The sequence below is a fragment of the Epinephelus moara genome, chromosome 10 (genome assembly GCF_006386435.1).
Source record: "Epinephelus moara isolate mb chromosome 10, YSFRI_EMoa_1.0, whole genome shotgun sequence".
Taxonomy (NCBI): Eukaryota; Metazoa; Chordata; class Actinopteri; order Perciformes; family Serranidae; genus Epinephelus; species Epinephelus moara.
This window is the reverse complement of record NC_065515.1, coordinates 25,985,211-25,999,925: the sequence shown is the minus strand read 5'-3', so window position 1 is coordinate 25,999,925 and position 14,715 is coordinate 25,985,211. Positions and strand designations below refer to the sequence as shown.

At 41.9% G+C, this 14,715-nt stretch overlaps 1 protein-coding gene across 22 annotated transcripts in view; it reads right to left on the bottom strand.

The window, feature by feature from the left end:
* Positions 1–14,715, bottom strand: part of dock7 (dedicator of cytokinesis 7) — a 50,833-nt gene that overhangs the window by 3,160 nt on the left and 32,958 nt on the right. For 6 of the 22 annotated variants that reach the window (XM_050055994.1, XM_050056002.1, XM_050056009.1 and 3 more), the window contains 22 exons: positions 14,535–14,674; positions 13,964–14,133; positions 12,776–12,954; positions 12,274–12,456; positions 11,323–11,482; positions 11,062–11,158; positions 10,411–10,428; positions 9,203–9,299; positions 8,943–9,077; positions 8,670–8,822; positions 7,946–8,104; positions 7,758–7,858; positions 7,441–7,633; positions 7,174–7,317; positions 6,749–6,880; positions 5,695–5,709; positions 1,726–1,851; positions 1,508–1,597; positions 1,101–1,337; positions 845–988; positions 553–659; positions 192–359 (listed from right to left, as the gene is read on the bottom strand). In XM_050055994.1, coding sequence (XP_049911951.1) covers positions 192–359; positions 553–659; positions 845–988; positions 1,101–1,337; positions 1,508–1,597; positions 1,726–1,851; positions 5,695–5,709; positions 6,749–6,880; positions 7,174–7,317; positions 7,441–7,633; positions 7,758–7,858; positions 7,946–8,104; positions 8,670–8,822; positions 8,943–9,077; positions 9,203–9,299; positions 10,411–10,428; positions 11,062–11,158; positions 11,323–11,482; positions 12,274–12,456; positions 12,776–12,954; positions 13,964–14,133; positions 14,535–14,674 — 2,948 coding nt within the window. Of the gene's footprint in view, positions 1–191; positions 360–552; positions 660–844; positions 989–1,100; positions 1,338–1,507; positions 1,598–1,725; positions 1,861–5,694; positions 5,710–6,748; positions 6,881–7,173; positions 7,318–7,440; positions 7,634–7,757; positions 7,859–7,945; positions 8,105–8,669; positions 8,823–8,942; positions 9,078–9,202; positions 9,300–10,410; positions 10,429–11,061; positions 11,159–11,322; positions 11,483–12,273; positions 12,457–12,775; positions 12,955–13,963; positions 14,134–14,534; positions 14,675–14,715 lie in introns of all 22 variants that reach the window. The other 16 variants (XM_050056003.1, XM_050056016.1, XM_050056006.1 and 13 more) reach the window with 7 other exon arrangements.

The window sequence follows — 14,715 nt, the reverse complement described above, 5'->3', positions numbered from 1 at the left end:
TGCGTCCCATAGCAGGTTTGTGGCTAGCACTCAGCATATGGGACCAGACAACAATGGTGGTGTCTCAGACTTTTTAAGGGCCTTAATTCTCCCAAAACGATTTTATCAACCTTTAACACTTTTTAAAACTCTGTGGACACCTTATATCATCTTCAGTCACACACAGAAATGGTGCCCATGTTCAGTCCTACCTGTGTGAGTTGACCTGCAGTACAGGTTTATAAAGCTGAGGGATTTTTCTGTTGATGAGGGGCTGCAGTGCCTCCTTCAGCCGGTGATAGTTCCTCTCCAGCTCCCTCTGGTACTCCTTCTGGTCTGGACCAATCAGGCTCTTATTCTTACGCAGGGCATCTTCACACCTTTGACAGAAAAAACAATGGAATGTAGATTATGTACTACGTTTTGACTTTTCTGATAGGAGGAATAGTTTGATACCAAAAATGCAACTGTAGACAGAGAATCTTTGCTTTGCTCAATTTGGCGCAAAGCTTATTAAGACATTTGATATATGGGCATAATTCCACGGATGGATTCATCAACCACAGTCCATACCTCTTTGTGAAGTCTTTGAAGCAGAGCCGTAGCTTATTGTGGTGCCTGTAAAGCTTTGGGTCACTGGGAATCTCTGACAGAAACACCTGAGCCACCTCCAGAGGACCCTGAGGAAAACAGAAAATATGATTATCAATCTACAAATTTACCTATCCTGAGAAATTCCTGTACTGAAGCTTTTGCCGTCTTTTATGCCAAAACTCAAAATGGAGGCATCTTACTCCAAAGTGAACCAATACAAATATAGAACTTAAGAGTTATATTTGCTATTAATTACATCTTAAAACTTTACCTGGTTGACAGTTGTTCCCACTGATCCCTGCAGGACCATCTGCAGCATCTTTGCATCAGCAGGGTCCTGGTGGGTGGCAAAGGCCAGCTCCTGAGTCTTCTTCTGCATGTCCTCTATTGCCACCTCGATGGGTGTGGATATAATCTGGAAAATGACAGAGACAAGTGGTTTTAGTGATCAGAGCACACCGCCTAATCTCTAGAATGTCTTCCTCCAACAGGTGGAGAACAGTTACTCCATGCTGTTTTGCACCCACCTCCTCTTTGTGGATGATGTTGATGCGTGTTTTGATGTAAGGGAAAGCGTGCGAGGTGGTGAGGATAGTCTTGCGTTTGAACTGTTCGTGCAGGTCCCCGTGGGCCCGTCCATCCAGAGTGAAGGGGGTGCAGTAGACGAAACGTCGCAAGTTGTAGTTCTTGTCAAAGTAAGTGATGCGGTCCTTCATCTCGTACGTGTCGAAGTACGGCTCCACGTATGTGATCTGGATGAACGCCTGCAGAAGACAATCATATTTTTGACTGGTTGAGTTTTTAGTTCATGTTCCTTGTGTCAAAGCTTGATGCATCAACTAAAAGCTTGACTAAAATTACCCTAAACTGCATTTACAAATTCCATCCACTTATCCAAGGATATGGGAATGTACACAATGTGCCAAACACCGACCTTATTTGGGTCCAGCTTGCACTTGTCCACTGGGTTGGAGTCCTTAATGACTTCTACTTGGTCCTCTCCAAATCGCTCTCCATAGAAACCCTGAGAAGAAACGCATCACTGGTTCTTAGCTAAAGACTACTTAAAACACACACAGTTGAGAGAATAATTTAAGAATCAAGAATCATGTTATCACAGCAGAATCTAGGGGCCTCATGGTGGGTATTTACCTCCAGCCTGTGAGAGATTTCTGCCAGTTTCGTGATGGCAGGCTCTTTGTACACAAACTCCTGCTCGTCCAAGTCGCCAAATTTTGAACCGTAAAATCCGACTCTGAAGTACGTACCAAACATCCTCTTTCCATCCTGCGAGCAGAGGGAGACAACTTTCAGTGCTGAGCAAGAATAGGAACTAAATTTAAAAAAGAACCTGTTTATTTTGCACCACACTGTCAAAATATAAGAAAAAACCTTTCAGATATTTAAAACGGCACAGTTCGAATCAGATACAGTGATATACAGTGCATAGCCTAAGCTCTCACAATGGTGAGGTTTTTTTTTCAGAGAAATGACAGCTAAAAATGCAACAGCAAGTTTCATCATTAGCACGGCTACCTGCAAACACTTTGCTAACATCAATAAAACTTGAAGTAATAGCACTAAGTGATTTGCTTATTCTCTCTATGTTGTAGTGTGTTGTAGTCTTTACAAGTGTATGTGGTTTTTCTATGAATGCCAGTGTAAGATACAAAAGCAGCCAAGAGGAGGTCAGCAACCTCCAGATTATTATCCACACATTCTGTCAACAGTAACCACAGTCCCACAGTAATAAGCAGGCATGACATATTTGCATCCACTGCAGCACTTCCAGTTTTTATGAGCCTGTTTTTTCCTCCTCTTCGATAGTTAAGTGCACAGAGGACAGGCAGGTACAGTGTTTCTCCTCAGGGTAACACGCAGAGGACAAAACATCAACCAGAGACATTGTCCCAAAACAATATCCACGTAATGAACATGTCTAAACAGATACTCCTACATTAGTACATTATTCAATATAATCAAATAAACTTTGACTTCTTTTCTTTTTGCCCTAGCATGTGTGTACGTATTTTGCGTCTGTGTTTTGTCTGTTTTGAGAAAATCAGGCCAAGCTCAAAGATCAAAGCAGATAACGCTGCTTAAAAGCAGTCTTAGATGGCATCACCCACAAGAGCCATGAGCAGAGAAAGAGAACAAAGGAAGCCCTGAGAAAAGAGACTGTGCAGAACAAATATGGCCACAGCTACTTTAAACTGAAGCCTAAACTCAACCACTCTGTGATATTTTAGGACGTCTTAACTAGGGATGGGGGGGGGGAATCTATATACCATAGTATTGCGATATTTTGCATCGTATTGTATTATATTCCATTATATTGTATCGATACATGGATGCCAAGTATAGATAGATCTAGAAAGAGTATAGATCTTTTATGCATTATTAATTTTTGCAAATACCATTTTAATACAACTTTTTGTACTAGAATATAAAATCAATTGCTTTTTCCCTCCACTAGATGGTGCTGATGGCTTTTTTTCCCTGGTGAGGTCAGCAGAGGTCTCAGTTGGAGCATTAGGCAGTAAGTTCATCAAAAAAAAAAAAGATGGAGGCACTGGAGAAAGAAATCAGAGGCACGACGTCGGTGTTTAAATTAAACGTCCGTATTATTTTGATTTTTTTATCATGGAAAGGAAGGAGGATTTAGATATGACACATGCGATTTGCAAACAGTGTCATGAGAGTAAAATACTCTGGGAATACTATGAACATGAGGACTTGCCTTACGCTCCATCAGCCAGCGATAGTGCTAGCCGCTGACGACCAAGCAAATGCTAAACCTGCTCCGCCGAAAAAAATGACCAGAAATGGACACACTTAGCTTGACAAAACTACCATCCAACTCTGAGAGAGCTAAGAAAACAACACGGTCCATCACCTACTTCAAGTGCAAAGATCTGAGTCCATACAGCGTTGTTGAAAACGAAGGCTTTTGTTACATGATAAAAACACTGAAACTCAGATATGTGACTCCATCCTGATGTTTTTTAACCCACAGTGTCTTGAAGCATAAAGTTAAGTAATCTTTGAGTAGAGAAGGAAGGGTGGTATTAACTTGTGATGCCTGGACTTCAAGGTCAGTGGATTCATATGTGACTACAGCAGCATATTATATCACAGAGAACTGGCAACTGCTGCCTCACGTTCTCCAAATTAGAACAGTACACGAAAGTCACACCGGAGCAAACATTACATACCTGCAAAATTCAGCACGAGAATGGGAGATTGTCATTGTAACAGACAGGCTTCTAACATGGGTGCTGCCATTCAGTTGCAGGGGATGTTAAATCTGTCAGTAGTTAAGTTTGTCAGGTGTATGCAGCATTTCTGACAGGTTTACGATGGCGTTGGTCAGTCTGTCTGCTTTGATCACATTTTGCTGCAATAAAAATGACTGAAAACTTTATCTTATGAGGTAAAACTGATGTTGACTAAGTCTTCCTTTGGGGAAATAATATGCAGTTGGGAAAAAAGGTAATAAATTGCAATATATTGTATCCCAAAAATGTATTGCAATAATATTGCAGCATCGTGATAATATCGTATCGTGAGTCCTCTGGCGATTCCCACCCCTTGTATTAATGCTTGGTGGCAGACAAATGGTCATCAAAACCAGAAAGTAAGAATTTTGTTCTGCATAGACCTCTACTTCATCCAGAAAGCAGCATCACATTAGAGAACATACATTAAGTCAGAAAGCCCAGCAGGTCTGATACAAGTGTGGATGTGAGTGAACAGGTGTGTGTGTGTAACATGAGAAAGGGAGAAGTTGTGAATAAGTCGAGCAGGTTGGCATTTGACTTTTAGTAAATGCTCATTTCATAAACCCTCTTGGTAACTGCGAGCTTGAGGCAAATCTTAAAATCCATCTTTTATTCTAATGCAGCTGCTCATTCGAAAAGAAATTTAAGTATAAATTTAAGGCCCTGAAAACTAAGGAACTTACCACAAGACACAATTAAGTAAAGTGGGAAGGAAGGGTCGGCAACCAGGGAAATCAAAAAGGAGAAAACAGAACAAATTTTAATGAGGATTGGGTTCCTCCAGAGAATTCCAAAAACAACACAAACTAACACACAACAGCAAAAATATCTCCATTGATTTTGAAAAGGAACATAAAGTCATTGTGGAGGATTCAGACCATGCAAAGGCAGACAGTTATGAAGAGAAAAAAAAAGGGAAAACAAAGTGAGAAAAAATATAAAATCCAAAACCTTGAGAAAAACAACATGCACTCTCAGTGCATCTCCAACAGGAACACATAGTGCTCTGTCCATTTCATGCAACAAACCATGAGAACTCAGAGGTTAATACTGTTAACAAAAGAACAGAATGGATGAAAAAAATAATCAGGGGTCGATTTAGTTTGATCTATTAAAAGAAAGGGCAAGAATAAGAACTAACCAAAATCAAAAGGGATAAATCAAGTAATCCTGAGATTACTGTGAGTTGAACCCTCTTGGAAAAAAAAAAACTGACTGCCTCAGGAATTTGGTTCCAGCTTCGACCCAATGCAAGTCTGCGACACCTTGTGTTTTAAAAGGCTCATTTAATGGTGTGTGGAAAGAATGACCAATGGTGACAACAGAACAGATACCCTTCGCGTAAAAACGGTGCACTGAAATCGAGCCCTGTGGTTGAAAATGAGATGAGATGAAGTGTGACAGCAGATGGTGTCAGTCAATGCATGTGTTGTGACTGACGCACCAGCAGACAGACAGAAGATGAGGACAGGGAGAGGGCGGATTGTGCAGGTGATGCATTCACTGAGACTTGTCATTAGTGTGTCACACACTGTGGCTCCCATGCACAGCCTGCCAACACGGTCACATTATAAAAACAAAGCTCCCCTTGAACATGAAGAGGAGGGAGGAGAGAGGGGAAACGATGAGGGTGTTGCTGCTTGTACAGCGAGTGTCCCCAGCAGGGGGGAGCAGACAGTTGACATTGTCTGCAGATGTTAATGGATTGGCTGTATGTAACAAAGCAAAGAGAGCAACAGAATGCCCACGGCTAGCATATCAAAAGATGAGAGTAAAATAAAAAATAACAAAAAGATAAACAACACGAGCAGGGCCAAGCAGGAACCGTTAAGCCACCTACCTCCCAGCCAGTACTCTGTGTGACAAAGAGAATACAGGACATGTAAACGACAACACACAAACACCCCCCACACAGTGTGGCATTTGCACACACGGTGATGTTACAGTAAGGAGAATGGACTCTCTGAAACTAATCCAGGTTACTAGCTGTCAAGCTGGAGAACAGAGCAACAGAGCAACTTTTTTTTTTTTTTTTTTTTTTTTGCAAAGCGGACATGGAATTTTATCCTTTTAGAATGAATCAAGGATATTTTCTTACAAACTGACTTTGTGCGAGCGGTTGCTCTGCACACCAGACAACTGTAACCTTGCCCACACTGTAACTTGAAATCATCATTATGAGTCACACAACTGGCCCTTAAAAACCAAAACAGGAGTCTCTTCACAAACCTCATGCATCTTGTTTCATACTACATACAAATATAATAGAGCATGCAAGGTATCTGACAAACTATATATACGTAAATAAACTGGGAATAAAATGCCAAATGATAAAACCATGCGAAGCTGTGTCTGTGTGAAGGCTAGGCAACATGACTACGTCTCCAGGATACCTCCAGTTGTGTTTGACATTATTCGTGCGAGGACCGTGAAGAGTGCAAAGTATTCTGAGGTATTGTAGGTGAAACACTTCGCTCCTTTTGGACAGACCTTGGTGATGTTCCATTTCAGTATTATAAAATCCTGCTGGGAGAAACTTAACCACTCTACACTGCCCCACAAATGTGACAGATGTGATACGACACAAGTGTGCCCGTGCAAAACATTAACGCGACTGTGTCAGTGAGGTTTTGTGGGGTTCCTACTGAGTGATGATCTTAGAACATGCTTTTCTGTTTCAACACTTGATCTAAATTACTGAAATTACACAGGAACAAATGAAAAATCATCTATAAGCTTATGTAACACAGATGTGACCTTTTCATCAAGCCTGGGTCACATTGAGATAAAACAAACATTCGTTCTTGTGTAAATTCAGTGTCCGCTTCGAACCTCAAGCTGCTAAAGACTAGTGTGGAAGAAGAGATCTGCACTGTGTGTCAGTGTGTGTTTACCTGATGTACAATTTTGCCAAAGGCTTCCTGTAGTTTACCATGAATGGTAGCTAGCTTCTTTGCATCCCTGTTAGCTTCATGGACAGGGATCAGTACCTTGTACACTTCGTTTACAGCCTCATACATGCCCGCCTGGAAGGAAAAACGAGACAAATGTTATCATGTTACAACCAGTCAGTGAAAAATACCGACATCTCAGCCTAAATGTAGAGCTTTTCAAAGTATCAAAGTATAAAGTATTAAAGGTCTGAATTAGAGTCAGTGGAGAAGACTACAGTCTTTGTATTGCACATTTCTTTGTTTACAAACCTTCTGATAAGAAGATTTAGGATTAATTTGCTGCTGAACACAATGACTCATTGTGACTACATAGTTGGCATTCATCCATTCATCTAATCACACATATATCCCTCTCCACTTCTCACCATGGAGAAAGAGGCAGCAGCCTGCTCCAGGAGTCCCACGAGGCCAATCTCAGTGAAGTATTTCCCTGAGCAAATGCCCTCCTCGTCTGGTGACACCACATCATCAGAGACTGCAGATTCCTCCAGCACGTTGGAGGAAATATTCTGGAGTGTGCAGGTATACACATGTATGAATAAATACAAGAAAAACAATACAAGAACACACATCAGCCCACATTTCTATTGGTGGACATGATCATGCACACATGTATTCAGTATTCTCCTTACCTGAAAGGTGACACAGCCAACAGGCAGATACTTGCGGTCCTCCAGCATGCTCAGGTATTCTGCAACCAGAGCGGCGCTGTGCACCAGACACTGAGCAGCCTCGGCGTGGTTGTTCCTCTCTGAGTGTTTACCAGCCATGTTTTGAAGCCACGTCAGCCGCAGGTCTGGTGACGTCTGGTAACCCTTTGCAATCCTGGAGAGACAAAGGCAAAGACACACACACAGAAGCACAAAAACAAGATAATGATGATCACAGCGCAGAAATACATTTGTAAGTGATCATGAGGTGTTTGCTTGAGTGCGCATGTATTCTGTACCTGTACATGAGATCTATCAGCATCTCAGGGTCTTCCTGGTGTTCCTTCATCTTGACTGTGTCAGACAGGATCATGTGCAAGTTAAACACAAGGTCCTGGACCTGGGGGGAAAAAAAAGTTCTTCATCAGTCAACCGTCCTGCTCACATTGTGGTGGACAACTAAATAATTTGATAGATAAATCAGTACCTGGTCTGGGAACGTGGTCTCCCTCAGCTCCAGGTCCTCCTCTGCATAGGTGAGGATGGTCTTTAGTGAGCGACGCAGAAACTCCTCGTTAAAATTCTGAGATGTCCCCACCAGTGAAGACAGAGACATGGTCACCTGCATCTTGACTCTTGCAAAATTCTGAAAGTGCAACCACAAAGAGAAGAAAGGTTTGAACAAATAATAATGTATCAGCGCTGCTGGCTCTTGTGTAATAAATATGAACTGCAAAGGAAGCACTCCACAGAGCAAATATCCCTTCTAGCCTGGCAGTAATTTTCAAATGGTGTGTGTGAAGAGTCTGCCTGGACTATAACAGAGGAGATAATGTATTCACCAATAATTTGGGCCTAAATTGGATGGCTGATTGCAGTGCTTTTGTACTAAATTGGGTGACGTAAGGTGAAAGAAAAATAGGAACAAAGCAAAATGAATATATGGCTGAGGACTGGCAAGCTAATGAGAAGGGTTTGCACATGGCTTCAGTTTCTTAACATGTGAGATTAAATAAGAGGTCATTTCTGGAGGCGTGTTTGACGCAGGCAACAGTACTTCTAACCTTCACCACTGATATATAATAGCTCTATGAAAGCTACACTCCAGGGAGCCTTAGACATTTATGGTTAGGTTTATGAACAAATACTGCTATCAAACCAACAGCCAAACATTCTGGGTTGTAAATCTTTAGTTTCTCAGGTGTACTCACATTGCCGATCTCAAAGTTTTGCCTCATGAGGAGGTAGAGGGAGGCGCTGGCGTGGGCCCTGATGGTGCTTATGCTACTGCTGCAGCTCCTCAACAATCGCAGACACAGGTCAGCACACTGTTCCGTTTCCTCTTCGAACAGCAGTTCAGGAAACTACACGGGCAGAGAGAAATACACCCAAATTAAAACAAGAGAATGAAAGTATAAAGTCCTGGAGGAGATTGTAAAGGTGATCTGGGCTTAAGCACTTTAATAAAAGTCCAGTCATCTAACCTTAGAAACGAGCGCCCTCTGTGTGGCAAAACAATGCTGGAGGTAGAGGGCGCTCTGGTTGCAGGCCATGCTGTGGAGCAACACCTTCAGCACCCCACCCAGAATACTCTCCTTGGACTCCGTCACTGATACCGTCTGAGAGGGAGAATGACACATATGCAGTTGTTATAGAAGCATGTTGGGGTTTATGTACGCTTCCACATTCACTTCATAAGGATTTCAGTATTTTTGAGTCTACATGAGTAGATTTACTTGCATACCTGTACAATGATCTCCAAAGTATCAAGAATAATTAAGTTGGCCTCCGTCGCGAGGTTACCATCGATAAGTGCTTCATGTTCCAGCTCTGCTCTGGTCCTACAATCGAGAACCAGAGAGAAATGTCACAAAATTATTACCAACCCCTAAACTGCGATGTTGATGATGTACACCCTTGAAATGTTGCTTAAGCTCCCAGTCACCACATTCAAGCCATAGTCTAAACTAGTCATAAACAGTGTACTACTAGTAAAACCTCAGCCAGTATCTTTGTTTTCATAAACATCGATGAGGTTAATAAAGCTGTTTGTCTATCCATATTCAAATTAGTTTTGAGCTGAAAGATGCCTCTTGACCTGCAAGGCACGGACCCCAAACTATTCAAATGAACCACAGACAGTGCATGCTGACCCATACGTAGACAGTTAGTCCAAACCTATAACTTCCCTCACCAAACCAAAGACAAAAGGTTTAAAGGATTAATGAGGCTGTTTTTCATTATTTAGTGAGTGAACAGCTGAGAAATCCATTCCTGGACTACAGGTGGGGCTAAATGTTCTACATCTACATGTCCTACAAGTTTGAGGACATAAACTATAAAAGGTACTGCCTTTAGTCCTGATCCATCTCACCATCACATTTCATCTCACCATCACATTTCACCACCATCAAAAGCACAAATAAAGACTCTATGACAAACAAAAGCTATGGCTACATTCATCTTGCTTATTGCTGCAGCAGCAACCAGGAAAACACACGACCCAAAACAAGAAGCACACTGGTTAAGAAGCAAAACAGACCCACTGCAACCACTACCAACCCTGAGACAGACACTGTTACCAGGACAGAGGGAATGATGGGATGGATGGGGAGGGGGTTCAGGGGTCAGAACCAGGATCAGGGGGTCTCTGCTGGTGCATTCATGTGCATGTGTGAACTTAGACAGTCAAAATGGAGAAAGAAATTAATCATAACACGGGCGCATCAGTGGCTAGAAAAATGAACATGGCTCACCCAAGACAAAATGAATTAGGAAATCATGACTTGTTTAAAGCCAAGTTAATCAGGAGGAAATCTACAAACTAATTAATTCATTATGTGTCCATCACAACTGTCTAACTGCACACAAGCATGTAAATGCGCCGTAAACAAGGAACTAAAGCGGGCGGGGGTTCAAAGGGGCACACGGCAAATGTGGACCATACAATACCTGACTGATCTGTGACTCCTACATAAACACACAGCAACGTGAGAGAACAAATGGAAATTAACAGAAAACAAAGACTGGAGCTGAATTTACAAAAGAACAGGAAAAAAAAAGCATAGCACTGTATCTTTAGCCACGATTGGTCAAAATAAATGACGTAAGATACAAAACTGTGGCTTTTTTAAAAGAGTGCATGCAACACAGATATCTGCAGTTGCTGGGCAAACATAGAAATGGTAAAATTTGTCAATCATGTGATTCTGTTCCCACGTAAATCCTGATGGAAAACATAAAACACATGGAAACATGAAAATAATAATGAAAACTGAATGGGCTTTGGCAGAGTTTGTGATGGTTTGTATCTATTATTGGATGGACTTGAGTAGTAGAGATGATAACTCTTGGATTTCCCACTTAAACTGGAACATAATATATTGGTTAATGCTTTAAATGATTGATTGGAGCTGAAAATTTAAAGTGCTGATGAACATATTCATATACATTTATGGATTATGCACTTGAAATGATCTGTGTGTATGTGGTCCCTCAGAAAACACACCACTGAGTGAATGATCAGTTTGGTGAGTGTTGACAGTATCATTTAGGTTTTTCTGTAATATAAAGTAAGAGAGTGGATTGTTTGAAAGAGCGTACTTGTCCATCTTCTCGCTGTTTTGTCTCCAGTGGGTCATGTCCTTCCTCCACCGAAGGTTCTCCTGACTGCCAAAAGCACTGCCAGATGGACTTCGCTCTGAATATTGGAGAACGGATTGTTTACTTTTTTATTGGTGGTGAAATAAAGTGTGTACACAGTGAAACGTGACTGTAGTACGATGTTCTACAGTACTATTTAAGTTCAAAGCTTCCAAAGTATGTAGATGTGCGAGAGCATGTGCTGCAATGTGCTACGCCCACCTAGCTGTCCGCGGCTGCGTCGCACCATCTCCTGTCGGGCCCCGATGCTGCCCAGTATGGCCTCCTCCAGCTTGGCCTTCATGTCTTTGGACTTCTTAAAGGTCAGGCTGTTCATCCGTTCAAACGCCTTCTTCCCCTGCATGGTGAACACAACATGGGCCTTGTATCCATGAGGCAGAGGAAAGGTGGACGGACAGAGAACACACAGCAGGGAAGTTACTTGCAGCACAGCACTCAGCAAGCAAAGCAGGTTAGAAGCACATAAGCAAGTGTGCAAGCATAGAGAAGCAAACAGCAACCATTTAGCATAGCAGAAAGTGAAATACACAGAATAGATGATTATAGCATAGAGAGCAGCAAGTTGTCTGAGTACTATTTTATCACCACATTCAGTAGCCAAAGCATATAGACTGCAGAGACGCCTGTTTTGTATGGAAGCGTACCACAGTGCACCACACCACTAATCATCCATATGAGATTTAGAAAAGTTAAAACAACATTAAAATAATTCATGTAGTACACCACATAAAAGTCCACAGCAAAGTATAATTTATTGAGTTGAGAGTTGAGCGTGTGCCGATGTAAACAGGAAGCAGATTGTCAACCATGCAGTTGGTTGCTTAGATACAGAAAATACTACGGAGATGGCAGTACGACCAGATACTTCCTTGCTTAGACCGACGACGAGGTAGAAGTGTTACTGAAAGTAATGTGCGATAAAGGCGGCAAAAAACAGATTGAGTTTCGTTGCAATGCAAACACAGCGACATATCAAAGTGTGGTGCCGAGAGTATTAACCATCACCAGAGCAATAGGAGATAGGAAAGGAGTATCCACACAAGAAGGATAAAACCACAAAAGGTATGTAAGTAAAGTCTAGCCCTAACATTACTGTGGATGTAGCCTTAGTTCGTCTTGTCATTTAGTTAGTGTATTCACTCTTGATGTTACCTTGTACTCAAAGCAGGAGACGCAGAGGTAGAGAAGATCCAGCAGGCGGTTGAGCTGGGACACCGACAGGTCTGTGAACCACTTCTGTAACACCAGCTCGTCAGCGTTCTTCAACACCCACAGCAGACAGATGAGCAGACTACGACTTGACTCGGCTGAGAAGCTCCCGTGCTGACGACTCGCCTGGAGAGATGGAGAGATGGAGAAAAGAAGACATAAAGAATACAGTATTGAAAAAAACAATACTTTGAGCACCACAAGACAAGTGCTACCTAGTTCCATTACTGTGTATTTGAGAGAAGGCAGATATCTCTACAGTCGATGTCTCAAACACTCTGCAACTCAAACTAAAGCAATCTAGATCGATACATAGCACTAAAGGTAAGAGGGAAAATATGTATTTTGTGTTTCAGGGTGAACTGTCTCTCTAAGATTAGGTAACAACATCCAGTAGTCGGACTGTTCCATTAATTGCAGACAAAAGTCACGAACAGGGAGTTACCTGCGAGTTTAGCAAGAAGCTGCTTGGTCGTGACATTGGGGTGGGGGTAGAGGTGCCTGCTATTGCCATGGCGACAGTCTGGCTGATCATACTGTTACCCTCTCCCTCTACCTCTTCTCCACTGCTGCCCATCGCTGCCCCCTGGGGACCGCCTGGCCGACCCCACTGGTTATGGGACTCTAGTGACACAAAAAAAGAAGAAGAAAAGAACCAAATTAAATTAAATTACCCTATCAAATGGAATTAGAGAAAATACATGATTTAGAAAATCTGGACTAAAGTTCATAGCATGATGTAAGAACACTAGAGAGTGAGAATGTTATTTGGATGTAATCAAGACAGAGTAGGGTTCAAAATTCAAATGAGTCCTGAATTACGAAGGTAATGCTACTGCACGTCATTAGCTCAGGTTATTTGAAATGTTGCCACATTATGACTCATGAGAGAGGATTTCAGTGTACCAAACTGAACATCTGTGCCACAATGCTGTACGCCTCATCTCAACTTTCTCAGTTCAAGGAGTACTTAACTCCCCAATTGATCATTTGTTTAATTACTCAGCTGGTTTTACATTAAATTCATGAAGGAAACTGCCTCCAGTGATCGACGATTCAAAAAATGCAGAAAATTCTTGATGAACTGAAGTCCCCAACACATGCAGTATAATCAAAGTCCCATTTATCCAGTCGTATGCTCAGTACTTACCAAGCACATGCATTTTTGCTACAACTGAAACACTTCTGCATCAACAATCTCACACAAGTTGTGTGAGATTGTCGCGCACCTGCACTTTTTATACAGAAGTGTTTTAAATATTACGGTTTTAGTGAAAATGTAAGAATACAACTGGATAAATGAGACTTAGATTTAACTGCATGAGCTGTGTAAGAGTTTGTAAATGGATGATCGGAAATAATTTTGCTTTGTTTAAATGTGGCCCCCTATGACTTCAATTCATCAAAAATTCCTCATTCAACATGAAGGCATGCAATAAAAAACAAAGCTGTTTTCTGCAAATTCAGCAAACACATGCTGGGTAATTGATAAACAAATTATCACTGGGGAAGAAGTATTCCTTTAAAGGAAACTTGGTAAGAGTGCTGCTGGCCGGATGGTGGAAAGCCAACAGTTGGTTATAACAACAGACATTTGACAAAATTCTTGTTCAAAGATGCTCCCAGTCTTTACCTGTAAAATCATGGAGCTGAGGTAGTGTTTCCATGACGATGCCAATGAGAGGCAGGTAAAGCATGGCGACTCTGGCCTTGACCTCAGGATCAGCGTAGCGTGGGTCAGAGTCGTGGCTTGACAGGAGGTTATGAACGACACTCACCACTTTCTTATGTAGGCCAAACATCCTACAGGGAAACAGAAGAAAAGACAAATGTAAAATGGAAGAAAGAAAAGAGGAACACAGAGGTACAGTATTTCATTTCAAGTGTGAAAAGCACAGTGGGTAAGAGGACAGGAGAAGCTTGTAACCATAACTCACTCACATGAATGCTTGTCAGCATGCATACAGGCTTATCTCTCACCAACAGATACAGAGACTCGAGCTAAAACACCCCCTTCCTTTCTATACAGTACTTGTATTCTTATTGGGTAAACACACACGAATACACGCGCATATACTGACACCCATCCATAAATGTAACATGAGTGGACCCTAAAACATAACCCTATTTTTCACCCTCAACTCGCCCTCAGTCAAGACAAACTCTTCCTAAGTGTAGAAGGTGTGCATTAAAAACATACTAACCCCTCATTGTCTGGGTCCAGTATCACAGACAGTTCAGACAGTACCAGTCCAGCCAGGTAGTGTTGTTCTCTGAAGGGGACAGACAGCTCAAACATGTTGGCTATCTTTTGGTCCTGGACATGTGTGGAGAACCCAGAGCTCTGCAGGACAGAAAGGGGAACAACACAGAACATCCAAACAA